Below are 15,996 nucleotides of genomic sequence, written 5' to 3'. Positions count from 1 at the left end.
CCTTTCTATGGCACACTGAGGACTGCCAATGTGCTTTATGAAATTAGTTCAGGAAGAAGCCATTCATAGCAGGGCTGCTTCCTCTGACACTGGAGTGGTCAGCGGTTCAGGCCATGCAGGAGCCATTTAGCAGCACAGAGGTGAAAGAATGGCTTCCTGCTGAAGTGCCACAGGAGTGGGAATGGGCAGGGGCAGTTGCACAAGGCAGGACCAGCCATTTGTTCTTGCAAAACAGAGCTGGGGAATGAATGGTCCCAGCTTCTGCTTCATTTATGTCACTTGAAAGGTTTCCATTTTCATGGGGCCTCTCAGAGCTCTGTTGCACTTCACAGTGAGAGCGATGGGAGCTCCCCACCCTCCTTCGGGCAAGTGCTGCTTTGCCCTCTAGGTTCCCCTCTGCAACCAGCAGAGATCTGCAGTATCTCTCAGCTGTAAATCAGGAGATTTACTTGAAAGAGGATTGTTGCAGCTGTAGGCGTGAGCCTTCAGAGTTATCTGGAGCTAAGGCACCAAATCATTTATAAGGCAGCTTAGAAGAAAGCTTTGGTTAAATATTTCTTGTGCTGACAACTGTCCCATTTGCTTTTAAGGCCAAGCTGGAGATGTCATTGCACACACAGAGGTGGTCCATGCTTTGCCAGGTACCGATGTGACCCTGCTGTGCACCTTTCCCAAACCACAGTCCACCTACATAGTGCAGGCACAGTGGTCCAAGACCGATGCCAACCGTCTGTCCAGAATAGCTGTTCATCACCCCATTTTGGGCACCCATTACTTCGAATTTCTTGAGACCTGTTCCAACTTTTCCGTGTCGTTCAGCACCAGGAAGTGCTGCAATTGGGACGTTAATGAGACCTCATGTTTTCCTGACTCAAACTCCTGGTCTGAATGCCAGCAGTGGGCTCTGCACTTGAGAAATGTTACCATCTCCCTCAGCGGGCAGTATGAGTGCAGTTTTGCTACTTACCCATATGGGACAAAGGCTGCAAAAATACAACTTATCATCAAGGCAGAAGGTAAGTAACTACAAATGATGTTGTTTTTTCATAGCAGGGAAAAGGGGAGAGGATATCAGGTTAGACAATCATTCCTTGGTCAATGTGAGTGGCTTGTTTGATGTTTGCAATGGTGTCGCTAAATGCTGCTGCTTACAGTTATGTCCCAGGAACTTTTCGGTCATTATCCAGCTCATGATTAGGAAACCTTCATTGTTTGGAGGAACATGAAGTTAGAGGGGAACGCACAAAAGATGATCAGATGGACAGTGTCCATGCTTTCATTTTGGAAAATGAAAGGAGGGCTGGGATTTGCAGGGATGGGTGTTAGCACAGCAAATGGATGTGTGTTCCCACCTTCAAACCAAAATGGAGCAAAAGAGAGGGTTGTTTAGGATGATCATGGGGCTGGACACTTGGCTTGTTTTGTCAGCCAAAAGGAAGCTGAGAAGCAGCATGACTGCTTTTGGTAAGTAAGCCTTGGGGGAGAATGTGAACTCCTGGGAGGATATTTAAATATCCTGGCGAAGGAATAAATGGTTTTCAATAGGACGTGAATGTATTTGGCTACAAATTAAACAACAGTGCTGACCACTGGTGCAGCAACTTTGGGAACAGCTGCTTAATGCCAGCAGTGAGACCAAAGAGTCCAAATTGCCATGAAGATGGAGCTGGGCAGGGATGTTGGGTGAGCTGGGCAAGTTTGTAGTCGTGCTGGAGAGGGATTGGATTTGATGACCTCAGAAACCTCTTTTGTGCCTATTCGTTTTTTGCTAGCGAGCTGAGGAGGATTAAAGTAAATGCAACAAACACAGCTAAGTTTCATTTCAGAGCTTCAAGGCCAGCATGCTCAGCCTGGTGGTGTCCGGGGCTGTATCTGCAGCACATTTTCAAGGGCTGAGAGCAAGGTAGGAGCAAGGGTTAGCAGAGAGCAGCAGTGTCCATGGGTACAGTTCTGTTCTTTGTACATTTTTTCTTTCTTTTCCCTAATACAGTAATAGTTACAATCAGGCATTGCTCCTCTTCCTGTGCTAGTGCCCTTGGCTGATACTGGCATGTTCAAAGCTCTAGCTGCTGTCTACATGCATTATAATGTTAAATGTGGGCAGCTGCCATTCATATCAGCACTGTTGTGGATTTTTCAGCCACCACATGATGTAGAAATTGGTGCTACTGATACCACTTCCTAGAGAGAACTCAAAAGTTTAATTTGCAACATACCTCTTGCCAATTTGCATTTTACAGTAATTAGATCTTTTGCAATGATCCTCGTCCATTCAAAAGAAGGGAGAAGACTTTTATGCAGCCTGTGAGTGGGATGGAGAAGGGCAGCAGTCATCAATAAAGTACAGCTCCCAGCTGCATCGAAGTGAAGTGAATCCAGGTGGATTCAGCTAGTAGATACAGATACAGGAAGAAAAAATAAAATAATAATAATAATAATAATAATAATAATAATAATAATAATAATAATAATAATAATAATAATAATAATAATAATAATAAACAGAGCAGCAGATGTATGTAGGATTTGCAAACACAAAGTACCATCACCACCAGGCTGTTAATGGAAATGAAAATCAAAGAGAGAAGGGAAACTAGGCAGCTGCAACACGTGATGGTGAGAGCAGGCAGAGGCTGTCCACAGGCTGAGCTCCTGGGGCAAATGCTTATCTTGGTACTTCTGTGGGCTGTACTCTGCACAGCACTTTATCTGTTTTGTCTCAGCACATAAGCCAAATCTACCAGGGGAGGAAAGCTCAAGAGTGTCCAGGCAGGCTGTGGCAGAGAGGCTAGCTGGAGAGCTCAGCACTTGCCAAGGCACTGGCAGCATCACCCAGCTACACCACTGCTCTTCCTGCTTAAACATGGGCATGCAGGCAGATCTGACATTTGGACCAGAGCTGTGCTCTGCTTGATGCACCACTTCTGTCTTTCCAAAGGTGAAATTGAGCCCTGTATCAGGAACGGATAGGGTAGAAGTTGCTGAGATACGTTTTTAAATAGAGGACAAATGAAAGAGTAAGAGGCAGAAGGCAGGTTTGAGAATAATAAAAGGACCACTTACACTGAAAAGCAGGGTTAATCTTAACCTGCCTGACTGCTGAACACCTTGCTTAGTGCAAAGAAATTCTGCAGAGAAAAGGAAATACAGGTGCACAAAATTGGTTTGAAGGTTTATTGCAGTGGAAAAAATCATAAGAGAAAAATGGAAGCTCAGCTCCGAAAGGAAATGTCTCAATCCAGCAGTTAAGCAAAGGTTTTTATGAATTGCACAAAAATTTGGATAAAGTCATGAATTAAAGTCTTGAAACTACATCTGGAATTGGATGCAGGGCTTTCACTTAACAAATGTGTCTATGGGTAATGGTTGAAAATTACAGTTCCCTTCTAATCAAAAAAGTGCCTGTTCCTCGAACAGCAGTCAGCATCAGTTCTTAAAGCATGATGAACACCATGTTTCTGATTTTCCTCCTTGGGCTTTCTGTTGTTGCTGTTGCTGTTGCGGTTTTTGCGATGCTAAAAGAGGAGCAGCATTACGTGAAGGAAGCACAGTTAAGCCAGACTTTAGAAATCCCATGCCTCGAGAACATGACCTCAGCAAACTTGTCCAATTACCCTCTGAAGTGGGTAGTGGTAAGTCTAAATATTATTTCTTCTCAAGTACAAATTATGGAAGAAACTACAGGGTATTTTTGCAGATAGAATGAGAAATGTTGGATTTTACTGCATCCTGCAGAATGTGTTAAACAATAGCTATCCATCGCGATGGACAGTAATAATAAAGGGAAAAGTATAATTGTGGATTTGCAACATAGACACCACAAACAATCACAGTTAAACAAACAAAGAGGGAAAATCCCCCCTTACTTGCTTTTAATTTGTCATGAGGACATGTAGAGACGTCTTACCAAAAAAAAATTAGCAAATGTAACAACTAAAATATTCTTTGTATCAGATTTCTCAGGGATTTTTGCAGTAGTGAAGCTTTAATGTCTGAAAAATACAGTTACTGCGTAGGTTAGAGAGATATCAGGCTGCTTTGAAATGGGAAAAAAAGGTTGACTGTAATGGTTTTTTTGCTCTGTTGACCTCCATGTCACAGACGCACACTGAAGACATGCAAACCCACTTATCTAGCTAACCACATATATAAAACAGCAATTTGCTGCGAGATCTAAAGCTAGTTATGTTTTTGTTCTGCATCTCACTTTATGGATAAATATTTGTATGCATGTTTTACAGTAACCTTTTCATTAACTCATATAAATATCAGCAAGTAGTGTGCTTGAGCTTTGCCCATTAGTTTTTACCTGGTGTCACTGTGTTGTTATTGTTGAGGATTATCTTAAAGGCGACTTTCAAATATTTAAACTTTTTAGTATTCTGTCTCATGTCATTACCTATTCAGATCTCTTTGCAGTGAACTCTTAATTTTAAAATCATTATTTTTTTTTGTATGGAGTATGTTTACCCTTAACACTTTTCAGTGCAACTAGCTCACTCTATAAAATGAAACAGCAGAGGAAAGGAAAAAACGCACACACACACACAAAGAAAAAAAAAAAAAAAAAAAAAACACAAAAGGTCAGCACAATGACACACGGGTCACCGTGCATCATTTAGAGGACATCTTGCAAATATATGCCAAGGCACAGATGTCCAGGATGTGCTGGTTGCATCCATATGTCAAGGTGACTGGCACACAGGCAGTCTGAGGAGATGACTTTGAGCTATTATTAGTAGGTTTTCACTATTTAAAAACTTCCAGACCAGCAGCTCTGTTGCCCTCTGTGCGGGCTGAAGGGGCCAGGACTCACAAGATAGCTATTTACCCTGTAGTTTATTGGTAAGATGATGACCGCTATCAGTTTTGAAGTTCTGGGGGATCTCCTCATAAAAAGATAATGTATTTGGGAAAAATAAGTATTGGAAATGTCCACTTACACCTACTAAGTGCTAGGGGTGTGAGGGCAGATTTTCATAGTGGGAATAGTGTTGACCTACAAAAACAGCAGGGGATATCCAGTCTTTACAAGTTATACAGGATGATATATTTGCAGGAGGAAAACGGAAAGAAAGAGGAACTTATAACCAAGGAGCCCTCCCATCCTGAGGTGTATGGGAATGGCAGCATGCTGTACAAATGGAGAGTCCACCTGGGTCTGAATAATGCTTTAAAGATTTTTCCCACCAAAATTACTGATGATGGCAAGGTGTTTTCTTGCCATGTGGTCTACCACCCAGAGAGGATCCGGAAGAGCAGCACCACCGTGAGAGTGTTCGGTAAGGAACTTCCCTCAGCTGTCCTCGTACTTTTCTAAAAGTAAAGCTTCTGCCTGCTTCTGAAGGCAGTAGCTTTCGAAATACACTTTTATATATTCATATGTACCTGTGTGTATATACATACACATTTATGTTGTTTTTTTTTCTGCTGTAGGAAGTTAAAATATTTGTAAATAACCTTGTAGTTCTTAAAAAGAATTTGAGGCCATTCTTCATGTGTCTGGCATCAAAAACATTTGCTCTACTCCACTGAGCACATAACAATACTGGCATGAAAATTACCATGATCTCACCCATGTGTGTAAGGTTACATTGGCACATTTCAGCTTACAGCTAGGTGTGTTGGTCATCAAGATCTCTGTGCCCCAGTTACAAAATGACCATGCTGCCTATGGTTAAGAACTCATGGCCAGCATTTGCTAGGCAGAGAACGTGATTTGGAGCTGTCATTGCTGCAAAGTCACGTCCTTTGGAGATGTGATTTATAACTGCTGCCAAAGGCTCTGGCTCTGAAAATGAGGTCCTGTCTAGGAGGGTCTCAAATTGGTCAGGAGGGGGCAGGGCCCATGTACTGCAAACATTGGCTGGTATTTCATGCTGAAAGCCTTCCCCATCTTCAGTTTCTTGCTCTGTTCCCTTTTCAGAGGTTTAGGAACCACTCCACAACTGGGTAAGAACAATGCTGCCCAGGGAAAATGAGGCTGTATCTTCTTCTGGTAGAGCCGTGGGTCTGAAAAACATATTTACAAGTCTCCTAAAATGAATGGTTTTTAGCCAGTGGGTGTATCAACAGTCCCTTGACTGTGGCTGCTTGTCTGAGGAAGCCCACAGCTCACAGGTGGCACAGTAATGCAAGGCTGATGCTTGGGATGCAAAGAAAGATTCAGCAGGGTACAGTGGGGGGAAAAAAAAGCAAAAAAAAAACTTTCTGTTGGAGGGCTGTCAGTCACTGATGCAAGAGAAATGAAAATAGAAGTTAATGATCTTAGATTTCCTCTTGCATTTGCATGATTCAGACATGGGTTTTACTCTTAAAAAATCAACATTTGTCAAGCAGCTACAGAGTTACTTGGGTAATCATTCAAGGATATTAAGATAGTTGAACTCCCTCTTGCCCAGATTGATGCTCTTGCCTTGTTTTGTGTCAGTTAATGAAAGAGGTTGATTTTTTTTATTATTATTATTTTTGTGTGTGTGTGTGTTTGCTTGTTTTCTCTGAATTTTTGTGTCATATGTAACCCACACCAACTTAATAAGCTGGTACAAGAGGGGAGAAATACAAACAAGAGAAAGAAACCACAGATTTTGTTTGTGGGTTTTTCTGAACATCTCATGATGTTCCCAGAAACTACTGGCTTGCTTTACTGCTGGTAGTGCCACGCCATCAGGAACTGGGAGAGAACAAGTGCAACCCCATTGGCTGGGCGGTGTGAACACAACAGACAACCCATGTCTGAGGGACAGCAGTGGTGCTTCCCCAGAGATGCTTGACATGGCCTGGGTATGACTGAGAGCTGGGTAGAAGCATGGGAAGTGCAGGAGTGAGTCTCTCAGTGAAGCTGAGGGTCTTGATAAGTTGAATAAAATATGTTCAATCAAGAGCTTTTTTTGAGGGGTTACTTTTAGACTGCAGTGCTTAAAAATATGTCTTTTTCAGAATGGAGTTCTTTTAGGTACAAGTTTCTGAGAAAATGTATGGCCTTTTCACATGTAACTTTGCCAAATATTGATTTCTCCTTTTTGTAAGAGTAAAAGCTCAGCAGCAGAAACCACTATACTAAATATTGAATATCTGCTAGGCCCAAACCGTTGGTAAATATCCTAGCAAGACAAATGAATGTCAAAGTGTTAACAGGGGCTGAGATGTTAAATGGAAAAGATCTATTAGGTCATTCTGAGCTGTGCTTGAGAGTTGCTTTATGGAATAGTTACCGAGCAAACACATCCTCTCGAAAAGCAGAGGCCACATCCAATACAGAAGAGGAGATGCATTCCCATTCTCATCAAAACCCTAAAGGAAACACAGGCATTAGGCTTAATGTTATTTAGTCTATCAGCCGACTTTTAGCTCCTATTAGAAGATCTAGTTTACCATACATTTTCTTACACCTGAAAGGTTTCTCTATCTGCCAGCCCCACTACCACCAGTACTGTTTTGGTGAGGCAGAAATCTTAAGATATTTGTATTCTGATAGGAAGGATGAACCAAACAAAAGGAGGAAAGAAGAAAAGAAAGAAAAAAAAAAAATCCTTCCAAAAGGCTAGATAATCACAAAGCTGTAATCACTAAATATAGGTCAGTTCAGGTATAACCAGTCTGTAACAATTGACAGAAAAATGGAAATTAGAAAAAGAGAGAGAGAGTCCTGGGTAGATTGGCTTCAAAAAATGACAGGAAAACTTGAACACATCATCTCAGCAGGGAAAGTAATGAACTGAGGTGGCCTACACTGGTTTAACAGAATTAGGCAAAGAAGAAAGAAAAAAAAAAAAAGATACTAATGGTGGGGTTAAAGTTGATATTTAGCTTGGAAAGAGAAAGACTGTGGATCCAGGTTCTGTGCTTGTTTCCAGTCCAGTTTTAAGGCCCAGAAAGGGCCAAAGCATGATTTATTTAAGAGACTTGCTGTTAACCTCAGTTTCAGCAGTTTTTACCTAACTGTCAGCATTACTGGAATCCAATGGCTGATTCAGAAATGCCAGCTAAAAGAGGCTTGTGGTACCTGAAAGTTGCATCTATAGTCAGCTGTGCCCAGAACTGAAATGCTGTGCAAAGGGAAACAAAAAAAAAAAAAAAAGAAAAAAAAAAAAAAGAAAAGGAAAAAAAAAGTTTTTCCATTTCTTGTGGATGTGGTCATCAGAAAGCCACTGCTTTGATGTAAAACAGAGCTCTGGGTTTCCTGGCCAGGGCAGGAAGAGCCTGTGGCATGAGACTGTCACATATCTACCAGAACAACAGTGTGGGGAAAGGTGGTACCCAAGATCAATGGACAGTTTGGGGGATGGCAGGGGATGGCTAAAACTTTTGCAGATAGCTTTGACAGCAAACACCTGGAGGAATCAACAGCTGGAACAGTGATGCCCTGCTATCAGAGCTGTGGCTGCAGGATGGCTTTAGGTAGCTTCAACAAAGCCACACAGAAGTGTCTTTGAAAGGCAGACAAATACACTGCAGATCTTGTGGTAGTAGCTGCTGATGTGTGCTTCTAAACCACTTCCTTGACCTCAAATTGGAGTGGTGCAAGCTTTTATCTTGCCAGGTATGTGGGTGGATGTAGGATTTAATTTGAACTCTCTTTACAAAACAAGGCCATTAAGTCTCATTAGAAGCTGTTACTGTGACCTTTGGTAGCCATTTTGTTAATACGTTTTTTTGTTTTCTTTCCAGCCTACCCTGAAATCTCTGCTAGCCTGCAGGAGGGCCCAGCTGGCACCTCACAGAAGGTGAGCAGTGCTGGAGCACAGAGAGATGGCTGTGACCGTGACCATGGCTGCTTGTTCAGGGTGCTCTAGGCAAGCAGGGCCAGGCAGGCTGTGCTGAGCCAGGCAGCAGGGGGGACCTCGAAGTCAATGAGCTAATGTCAGTGACTCATATGCCTTCTTCTGAGTGACTGCCATCCTCGCAGCAGTGTGCTGATTCAGTGAGAGCATGTTGGAGCTAGCTGAGGGTTTCTCTGTGGGTTGGGTAACCTCTGACCTTGCATTAGCCCTCGGGAGGGCTCTGGTACAGGGAGGAGAGGCTGTGAGGGGTTGCTGGTGATGCAGGGGACTGCGGGTCCCACAAGGGATGTGTTAGAAATTTTAGAATGTCTGTTATATCCAAGTTCAATCATTTTTAGATGAGCAATTGGCTATTTACTGAAGGTAAATGTGACTTTTTGAAATAAAAATGCAGCTGTGGAAAACATGATATTTACCCAAGGGAATAATATTGTATCGGATAGGAAATTAAAATAACCTGGGATGCCATAACTAGTCAGCTTCTGAGAAATAGGCAAGAAAACAAATACAAATTATTTGTGGGTGGTCCACTCCCTGTGCTTGAGTTATACATGGTTTACAACCAGCTAGTCAGAAAATGCTACTGGTTTTATCTACAAAGCTAGCATTAGTCTTTCACAGTAATATTCTTCACACCAGGACATGGAAACTACTATAAAATGGTCTTGAAACTTAGGTTTTCCTTTAAGTTTCAAGTAAAAAACTTATGACATTTTAATGGCTATGTTCCAATATAGAAAGTACCCAAGGAAATGTTCTCATTCCCCAGTCTCATCCATTTTGGATTGCAGATAGTGTGAAGAAATGAGCAAGTTCAGATAGGTTCTTAGGAAACCTGTTGGACCACATTATCCATTCTTGCTGATGATGAGAAATTAGGGGTCGAAGCAAAATCATCTGGGGAAAGAATTTAAGGCTGTTCTCTTCTGGGCTGCTCATACTTTCCTTCTTTAAGCTATAATTCTTCACATACGTGAAAGGCTGCAGGAAAAGTGAAAGAAATAGCCTCTTTAATGCACTTGTACAGAACCAGAAGCAGCAGGATTAGATTCTGCAAGGAAGATTCAGATTAGATATTGGGAAAGCCTTCTTCATGGTAAGGGCTGGTAAGGACCCCAGGAGAGGCTGAGCCCCCCCACCGGGGCTGCAAGGAATAACATGAATATCACTGATTCTAGCACTGAGATTAGTTTTGGTGGTCACTGTCAACTGCATTTTCTAGTACAGCTTGTCAACATTTCCTCTGTAACTCAGAGATGAGCTTCAGCAACACTGAAATGAGAGCTGATCCCTCTGTGACATCTATCTTGGGCAGAAATCCTTCTGAGTCATTGCCTTGTAGTCCAAGTAGATGTGGTGCTGCTCTGACTTAGGGTTGGGGCTGGTCACAGCTCTAGGCTGCTACCAAATTACCTACCCTGTCAAGGGGAAAGCGATGGTTTTGCCAGGCAAAATGTATCATAATGTGCTCCAAGCACAACTCAGCTGGAGTAATCAAATATCAATGGAGTGGCTGGATCTAAGTTGGAGGGTCCTTGTTTAAAACCGAGCACCTACACATGTGTGGGGGTATCTCTTTTATCACCTGCTTCCTTAGGGTAAAACCTAAAAAGAAAGCCTGCTGTACAGCTCTGGCTGTACTTAGCATAAAATATATTTGTAGCCCCTCTAACTGAACAATCTTGCTACTTGTTATGATGTCCTGCTTCCTGTTGCATCCAACCAGGTTGAAACTTTTGATCTGGAAGAATTCCATATTAAGGAAGTTTTCCTCAGAAAGAGAGCTTTTGGGCAGGCAGAGGCTTGTGTTCACCATATCCACCTGTGTTCAGACTAAGCCTGAGCTAAGCCATTCTGTAAAACCACTATATTCTCCGTGGTGACTTATTTTCCCTAATAGTGTTGGACCCTGCAGGTGTTTGTCTATCCTGTCCTGCTGAGCAGAGGAAGGGGTGCTGCTGTCACAGGGCTGACCAGTAGAAACTCTTCAAAGAAGAGTTGGTCCATTTTTCATCTCCAAACAAACACCAACTGCTTCCCCTCTCTGTTCTATGCTTTCTCATTGGGCTTAAATCTACTTTGGATGTCAGATTAGTATTTCTTCACAGGAAATATCTATAAAAATATTATGAACTAAAAGTGGCTGAATAATAAGGGAACAATGAAGAGAAAAGAGGGGAAAGCAATTACAGTGAGATCGTGACTATTTACAATGGCAAGGAAAGAGTTTCAGCTGGATAGTCTCAGTCTTCATAACGAATGTTTGACTTCTGCTGCCTGCAATATATCAAACTTGCTTTCAACTAAATGTGTTGTGTGCAACCCACTTCAAAAGTGGGTGCAAGAGGGCGTTGTGCAGCATTAAGTCACATATGAATGTCTTGTGTTTAAATGGACAAGGCAATTCCTCTTAGTGCCATAAGCTACTAAGTAAATGTAATTGGGAACATCCAGGCAGCATGCAGATGAGACCTCGCATCTTGCTAGTGCCCACCCCTTCATCCAACCTTGATTTTGAGGTCCAGTTCTTCCCTTTCATTGCTTGAGGAGAAAGTGAAATGAGCACACAGATTTTTTTTTTTTTTTAAACAACTGGCGTACAGCCAGGACTACTGCATCTAACACATGCGATTTCTTGTGACTTTTGGAAACCTCTTAAGAGGGCCTCGTTGGCCCTCTACAAAGGTATCTAATTTTGTATATTCAACATATTAATGTGCCAGGTAGACTTTTAATGGGATTTGTCTCCTTATCTGCCCAATAAATAAAAGATTTGCATGATAATCAGGAGGTGTCTCATTCTTGCCACCTTACCCTACACATTACCAGTGCCAGTATTCCTCCATATGAGTGTTTGTCCCCAGAGGGCTGGGCTGGGTCTTGGGGGGTCACCCCATGCCTCTCCAGCCACTGAACTGAACTGATGGGCATTGAAGCCCCATCACCCCCAGGGTGGCAATAGGGGTGTCCCTTAACTTTCCTTCAATGGTGTCTCCAACTAGGAAAATGGTAGGGGAAGAAGTGCAATGTGGAGAGAGTACTTCATGACCAAGGAGGGTGGTGTGTAAATAAGATTGTAGGAGCAACTCTGTCCAGCATGGATTTTGTATGTCAGCAGTGGCAGGCAGGAGAGAATGCTGGAGGCTAACTGTTTTTCATTGTCCCACAGCCTAATGTGAGCTGCATTGTGAGGAAGGCATTTCCCAAGCCAAACATCGTGTGGTATGTGGACCGAGCAAGACTGACGGAGCAGTCTGAAGGTAATAAGTCCCATTAACAGGTCAATTACATAACTGTAGAAATGATTCAGAGGAAAAGCAATGGTTGCTAAACCACTCCTGCTGATAGGAGCATGTAGGTGTCCATCTGGGTGGACTGCTTTGGATAGCATCTCAGCCAAGAAACCTTTAGCTATATAAGCTTGCTTTTCAGTACTGGCATTTTGCACGACTGATTTATAATTTGAAGTGTTATGAAAAGGGGTTGCAGATTTTTTTTTCTTTTTGTGTGTGTGTTTATTTTTTCTTCTCCAGAAATGTCTGTTGAACAAGAAGACTCACAAGACAGTGATGGTTTCTACCAGCTGAGATCTATGCTAATGTTACAAGAGACCCACCAGGCACATACAACATTCTTGTGTGTATGTCTGTTTCCCTTCCTCAGGAATGAAACATGGAATATTTCATCAGAAGAAATATTTCTTTCTTTTGGTAGGTTTTTCATAGATAGGACATATCTGAAATGTTAAGAATACCAAAACACGTATTCTCTGCTATTTAAATTACAGAAGAAATGGGAAGTGTATGGAAGTTTTGTTAAACACATTCATCACACAGCTTGAGCTTTCTGGCAGGTTCCTTAGCTCAAGTCTTTAAATGAGCCAAGAAACCTGACAAAAATGCCTGAGTAAACTCATCAAGTTGAGAAGAAAAGCAACTCCTACACAAATATAAGATGTTTGGTATTTGTTAGGCAGTATCTTGCTGCAATTCCCATAACCAAAAATACACTAACTTAGCTACACAGCACCAGTGAGCTGTTACAACCATGTATTTCTCACTGAGGGGTCCTGCAGAGTGGCTGGCAAGAAGGGCAGACAGACTTCCTTTAGCACCCTCTTGTGCACACCTTGTCTTCAGGTGCAAATGCACAGTTAAACCTTTTTTTTTTTTTTTTTCCTTTTTCTTTTTCTTTTCCTATTATGTATGTTCCTTGCTGCACAGATAATATAACAGAACTGCTGGCCCTGGAGCAGCCTTCGTGTGTATACCATGTACCCTGGTAACTACTTACACCTGTATTAGCTTTTGGCTCTGGATATATTATTGGTATGTTTTTCAACAAAGACTACATCAAAACCCAAAGCTTAGTCCCTTGAAATATAGCTTTGGAAGGAAGGGAGATGAATGATCATTTTTCTTCAAAATTGCTCATTTCACCCAATTTGCAGTTTTGTAGAAATGTATTCAAATCAGAGAGACATCAATTAAAGAAGTCTACATTTTTGCCTGTGGGCTATACTAACACTAAGATAGATCCACTCTGTATAAAAATGTTAATGTATTTAGATGTGACAAAAAGGAGGAAAATTAGTTTAATTCTTGGCAATGTTCTGTGAAGGTGCCATACTAATGGCACAAACTCCAGACTACATTTTCAACCTTTCTAACAAAAGCCTAACTTTTTTTAGGAACTGCTTTCATCTTTCTGTGTTTTTTTTTTTTTGTTTGTTTGTTTTGTTTTGGTTTGGTTTGTTTGTTTGTTTGTTTTGGTTTGGGTTTTGTTTTGTTTTTTCCTTTCTCCCTCACAGACAATACATCTAATGAAGCCTCATCCCAAGCATTTACCAACATGGCTTCAGAAGGTAGGATAAATTAGAAGACAAAATAACCTAGGTTATGTTAGGAGTGCATCTATAAATTCTTAAAGCTATTAAGCTATTGGAGAAACAGTTTTGCAGACTTGCTTCTGAGTGAATAGTAAGGTATCCTTTTCTGCAGCTATGACTTCAGAGCAAATACAATGCACAGATATTTTTGTGATGTAATCCATCATAGTTAAACCCAAACATAATTAAACTCTGGCCTTGAGGGGCGCTTAATGTTCTTTCTGATGCTTCAGCTAGCATTTGAATATAGTTCTTTCATCACTGAGCTGGTAATTAAAAATAACTTCCCTACTAATGGTTCGACATTCTGCTTAAGTACACAGCCAAGATGCTCAACACTTTTGCCTAATTAAGAAACTGATGGAATGTGTCTTAATTTGTGTAAATTTGGAAAATCTGTGCTCTGCCCCTGCAAGTTTGTCTTATTGTCAGCTTATCGCAGATAGACAAATCGTTCTCCCTGAACATCATCTGAAGTGCTTTGGAGATGTCTATCCTTGGATAGCTTGTTTTGCTGTGTACAGGAGACAGCTGTGTTTCAGCAGCGGGTTATGTGCTTGTGTCAGATAAATGCTGTAGATAAATGGCAAGGAAAGCGGTGTGTTTTTTCTACATAAGCTTCCTCTTACTTGGAATGTAAATGATGCTTGGGCAGGACCATGTCTCTGTTGTGCTTGGCCAGATGGTTAAAAGCCCTTCAATTGCAAGGAGTAAATCCCTATCTCTGTCCACTTCTTTGAAAACCTGGTGAGCACTTTTCAGGGAGGTGTTCATGATATTTCCTGCCAGGGTTACAGTCTCTGAAATGCCTCATGAAAGGAGCTATGCAGGTGCCACCAGCAGATCACATATGTTATTTCAACCTGCATGCTAATAAGGCACATATGTCTGCACGGGTTAAAACCGTGTAACTCACTGCTGCTTTTTGAGTGAGGTGCAGATCAGAGGTGGTAGTGGTTCCAGACCCTTTGGCCCCCAAACCTTTGCTTTCCCTAGGGGTTACACAGCAAAATTCCCTCTGGTGCTTCTTGTTTCTTGCTGGACCACTTGGCTAGGTATGCATTGAAGGATTATTTGGAAATTGTGTGATGCACTTTCTCTCACTCTTGAGCCCTTGAATGACCCTCTTTTCTAAAGCAGAATAAATACCCTTTTCATCTTTAGTAAAGGTGTTTGCTTTGATTTGTTATAGACCTTGGAAATTCAGCACTTACATCTGCTGTCATGACTACCTCAGGTAAGGAAAAATTAAAAAAGCTTTCCTTATTACTCAGTCAATAGATGTATGATCTTTGCTTGACCTTTTCTTAAATGCCATGTACACAGAGCCAGAAGAATGTCAGTGAGAGGTCAGCGTGCCCTGACACTGGCAGTACCTGTAATGCTCTTGGATGGGAATTTGTGAGCTGCAAAGTCAACCGGGAAGAGAGCTAACACAAATCCTACTAAAGCTCTGTCACATTAGAACAGCATGTAAAATGGCATGATGAATACCAAATGTTATTCTTATACCTTTTATAAAATGGAATAGAAATTCTATAAAACCATAAATAATTTTTTCTTGTTATGATGGAGAGGTGCTTGTGACAAAAAAGAAGTTTAAATCCCCATTTTTATCTTGACCTGACAGCAGCATATCATCCTTATTCATTAATGATATGGGATAAGTGTCACTGCTTGTCAAGAGGAAGCATATGGATAACCACATTAAACTATCTTCTGTAATTGATAGGAAAACCCACAAGAGAGTGTGATCACCCAGGCCTATACAGTTGTGACATGTTGTGAGACCCGCTTCTGGACAGGCCCCAGCTAGGCCGAGGACTACCACTGGCATGTGCATAATCCACCCCATGGCCATTAAACTGAGCCCTATGTGTAAAATCACAACTAAATAATAGCTGGCCCATGTGAAAGGGTCTGCTTTAATCACCTTGACTTTTACTGATTACCTGCTGAATAGATGGGATGTGTCCTGAGCGTTTAACCTGCAATCCCAACAGTAGGCCCCCGTCACAGTCTGTATTTTCTCAATGCTTGCTGCAAGTTCTTCATTCTATACTCACCTGAGTTGTTCTATGATTTCTTAATTTTAGTTTTTAAGCATTCTACCAACTAAATGGGATACTGTTTAACCTGTGTTTCTTTAGAGCATCAGTTTACATTTTCGGCCTTCCCAGATTTTACAACTCGAGCAAGTTTGGCTCACGCTTCCACAACACAAGGTAATGAATTTGGCCAAAATGATTTCCATATTGCTTCAGCATGAATCACAGCATAAGAAACTCCCATTTTAGAGTCAAATAGCATGTACAAAATGGCAGC

General features: G+C 41.6%; 1 protein-coding gene across 1 annotated transcript in view; it reads left to right on the top strand.

Moving 5' to 3' along the window:
* Nucleotides 1-340: 340 nt before the first annotated feature.
* Nucleotides 341-15,996, top strand: part of CD96 (CD96 molecule) — a gene marked incomplete at both ends in the record, with an annotated part of 24,957 nt that continues 9,301 nt past the window's right edge. The window contains 9 exons of the mRNA XM_084293569.1: nt 341-365; nt 591-1,016; nt 3,523-3,632; nt 5,060-5,282; nt 8,671-8,726; nt 11,953-12,043; nt 12,317-12,493; nt 13,594-13,647; nt 14,864-14,908. Of these exons, the coding sequence (XP_084149695.1) occupies nt 341-365; nt 591-1,016; nt 3,523-3,632; nt 5,060-5,282; nt 8,671-8,726; nt 11,953-12,043; nt 12,317-12,493; nt 13,594-13,647; nt 14,864-14,908 (1,207 nt within the window). The remainder of the gene's footprint in view (nt 366-590; nt 1,017-3,522; nt 3,633-5,059; nt 5,283-8,670; nt 8,727-11,952; nt 12,044-12,316; nt 12,494-13,593; nt 13,648-14,863; nt 14,909-15,996) is intronic.

This window comes from Netta rufina (genome assembly GCF_964035555.1).
Source record: "Netta rufina genome assembly, chromosome: 1".
NCBI lineage: Eukaryota > Metazoa > Chordata > Aves > Anseriformes > Anatidae > Netta > Netta rufina.
This window is presented reverse-complemented; position numbering and strand designations above follow the sequence as displayed.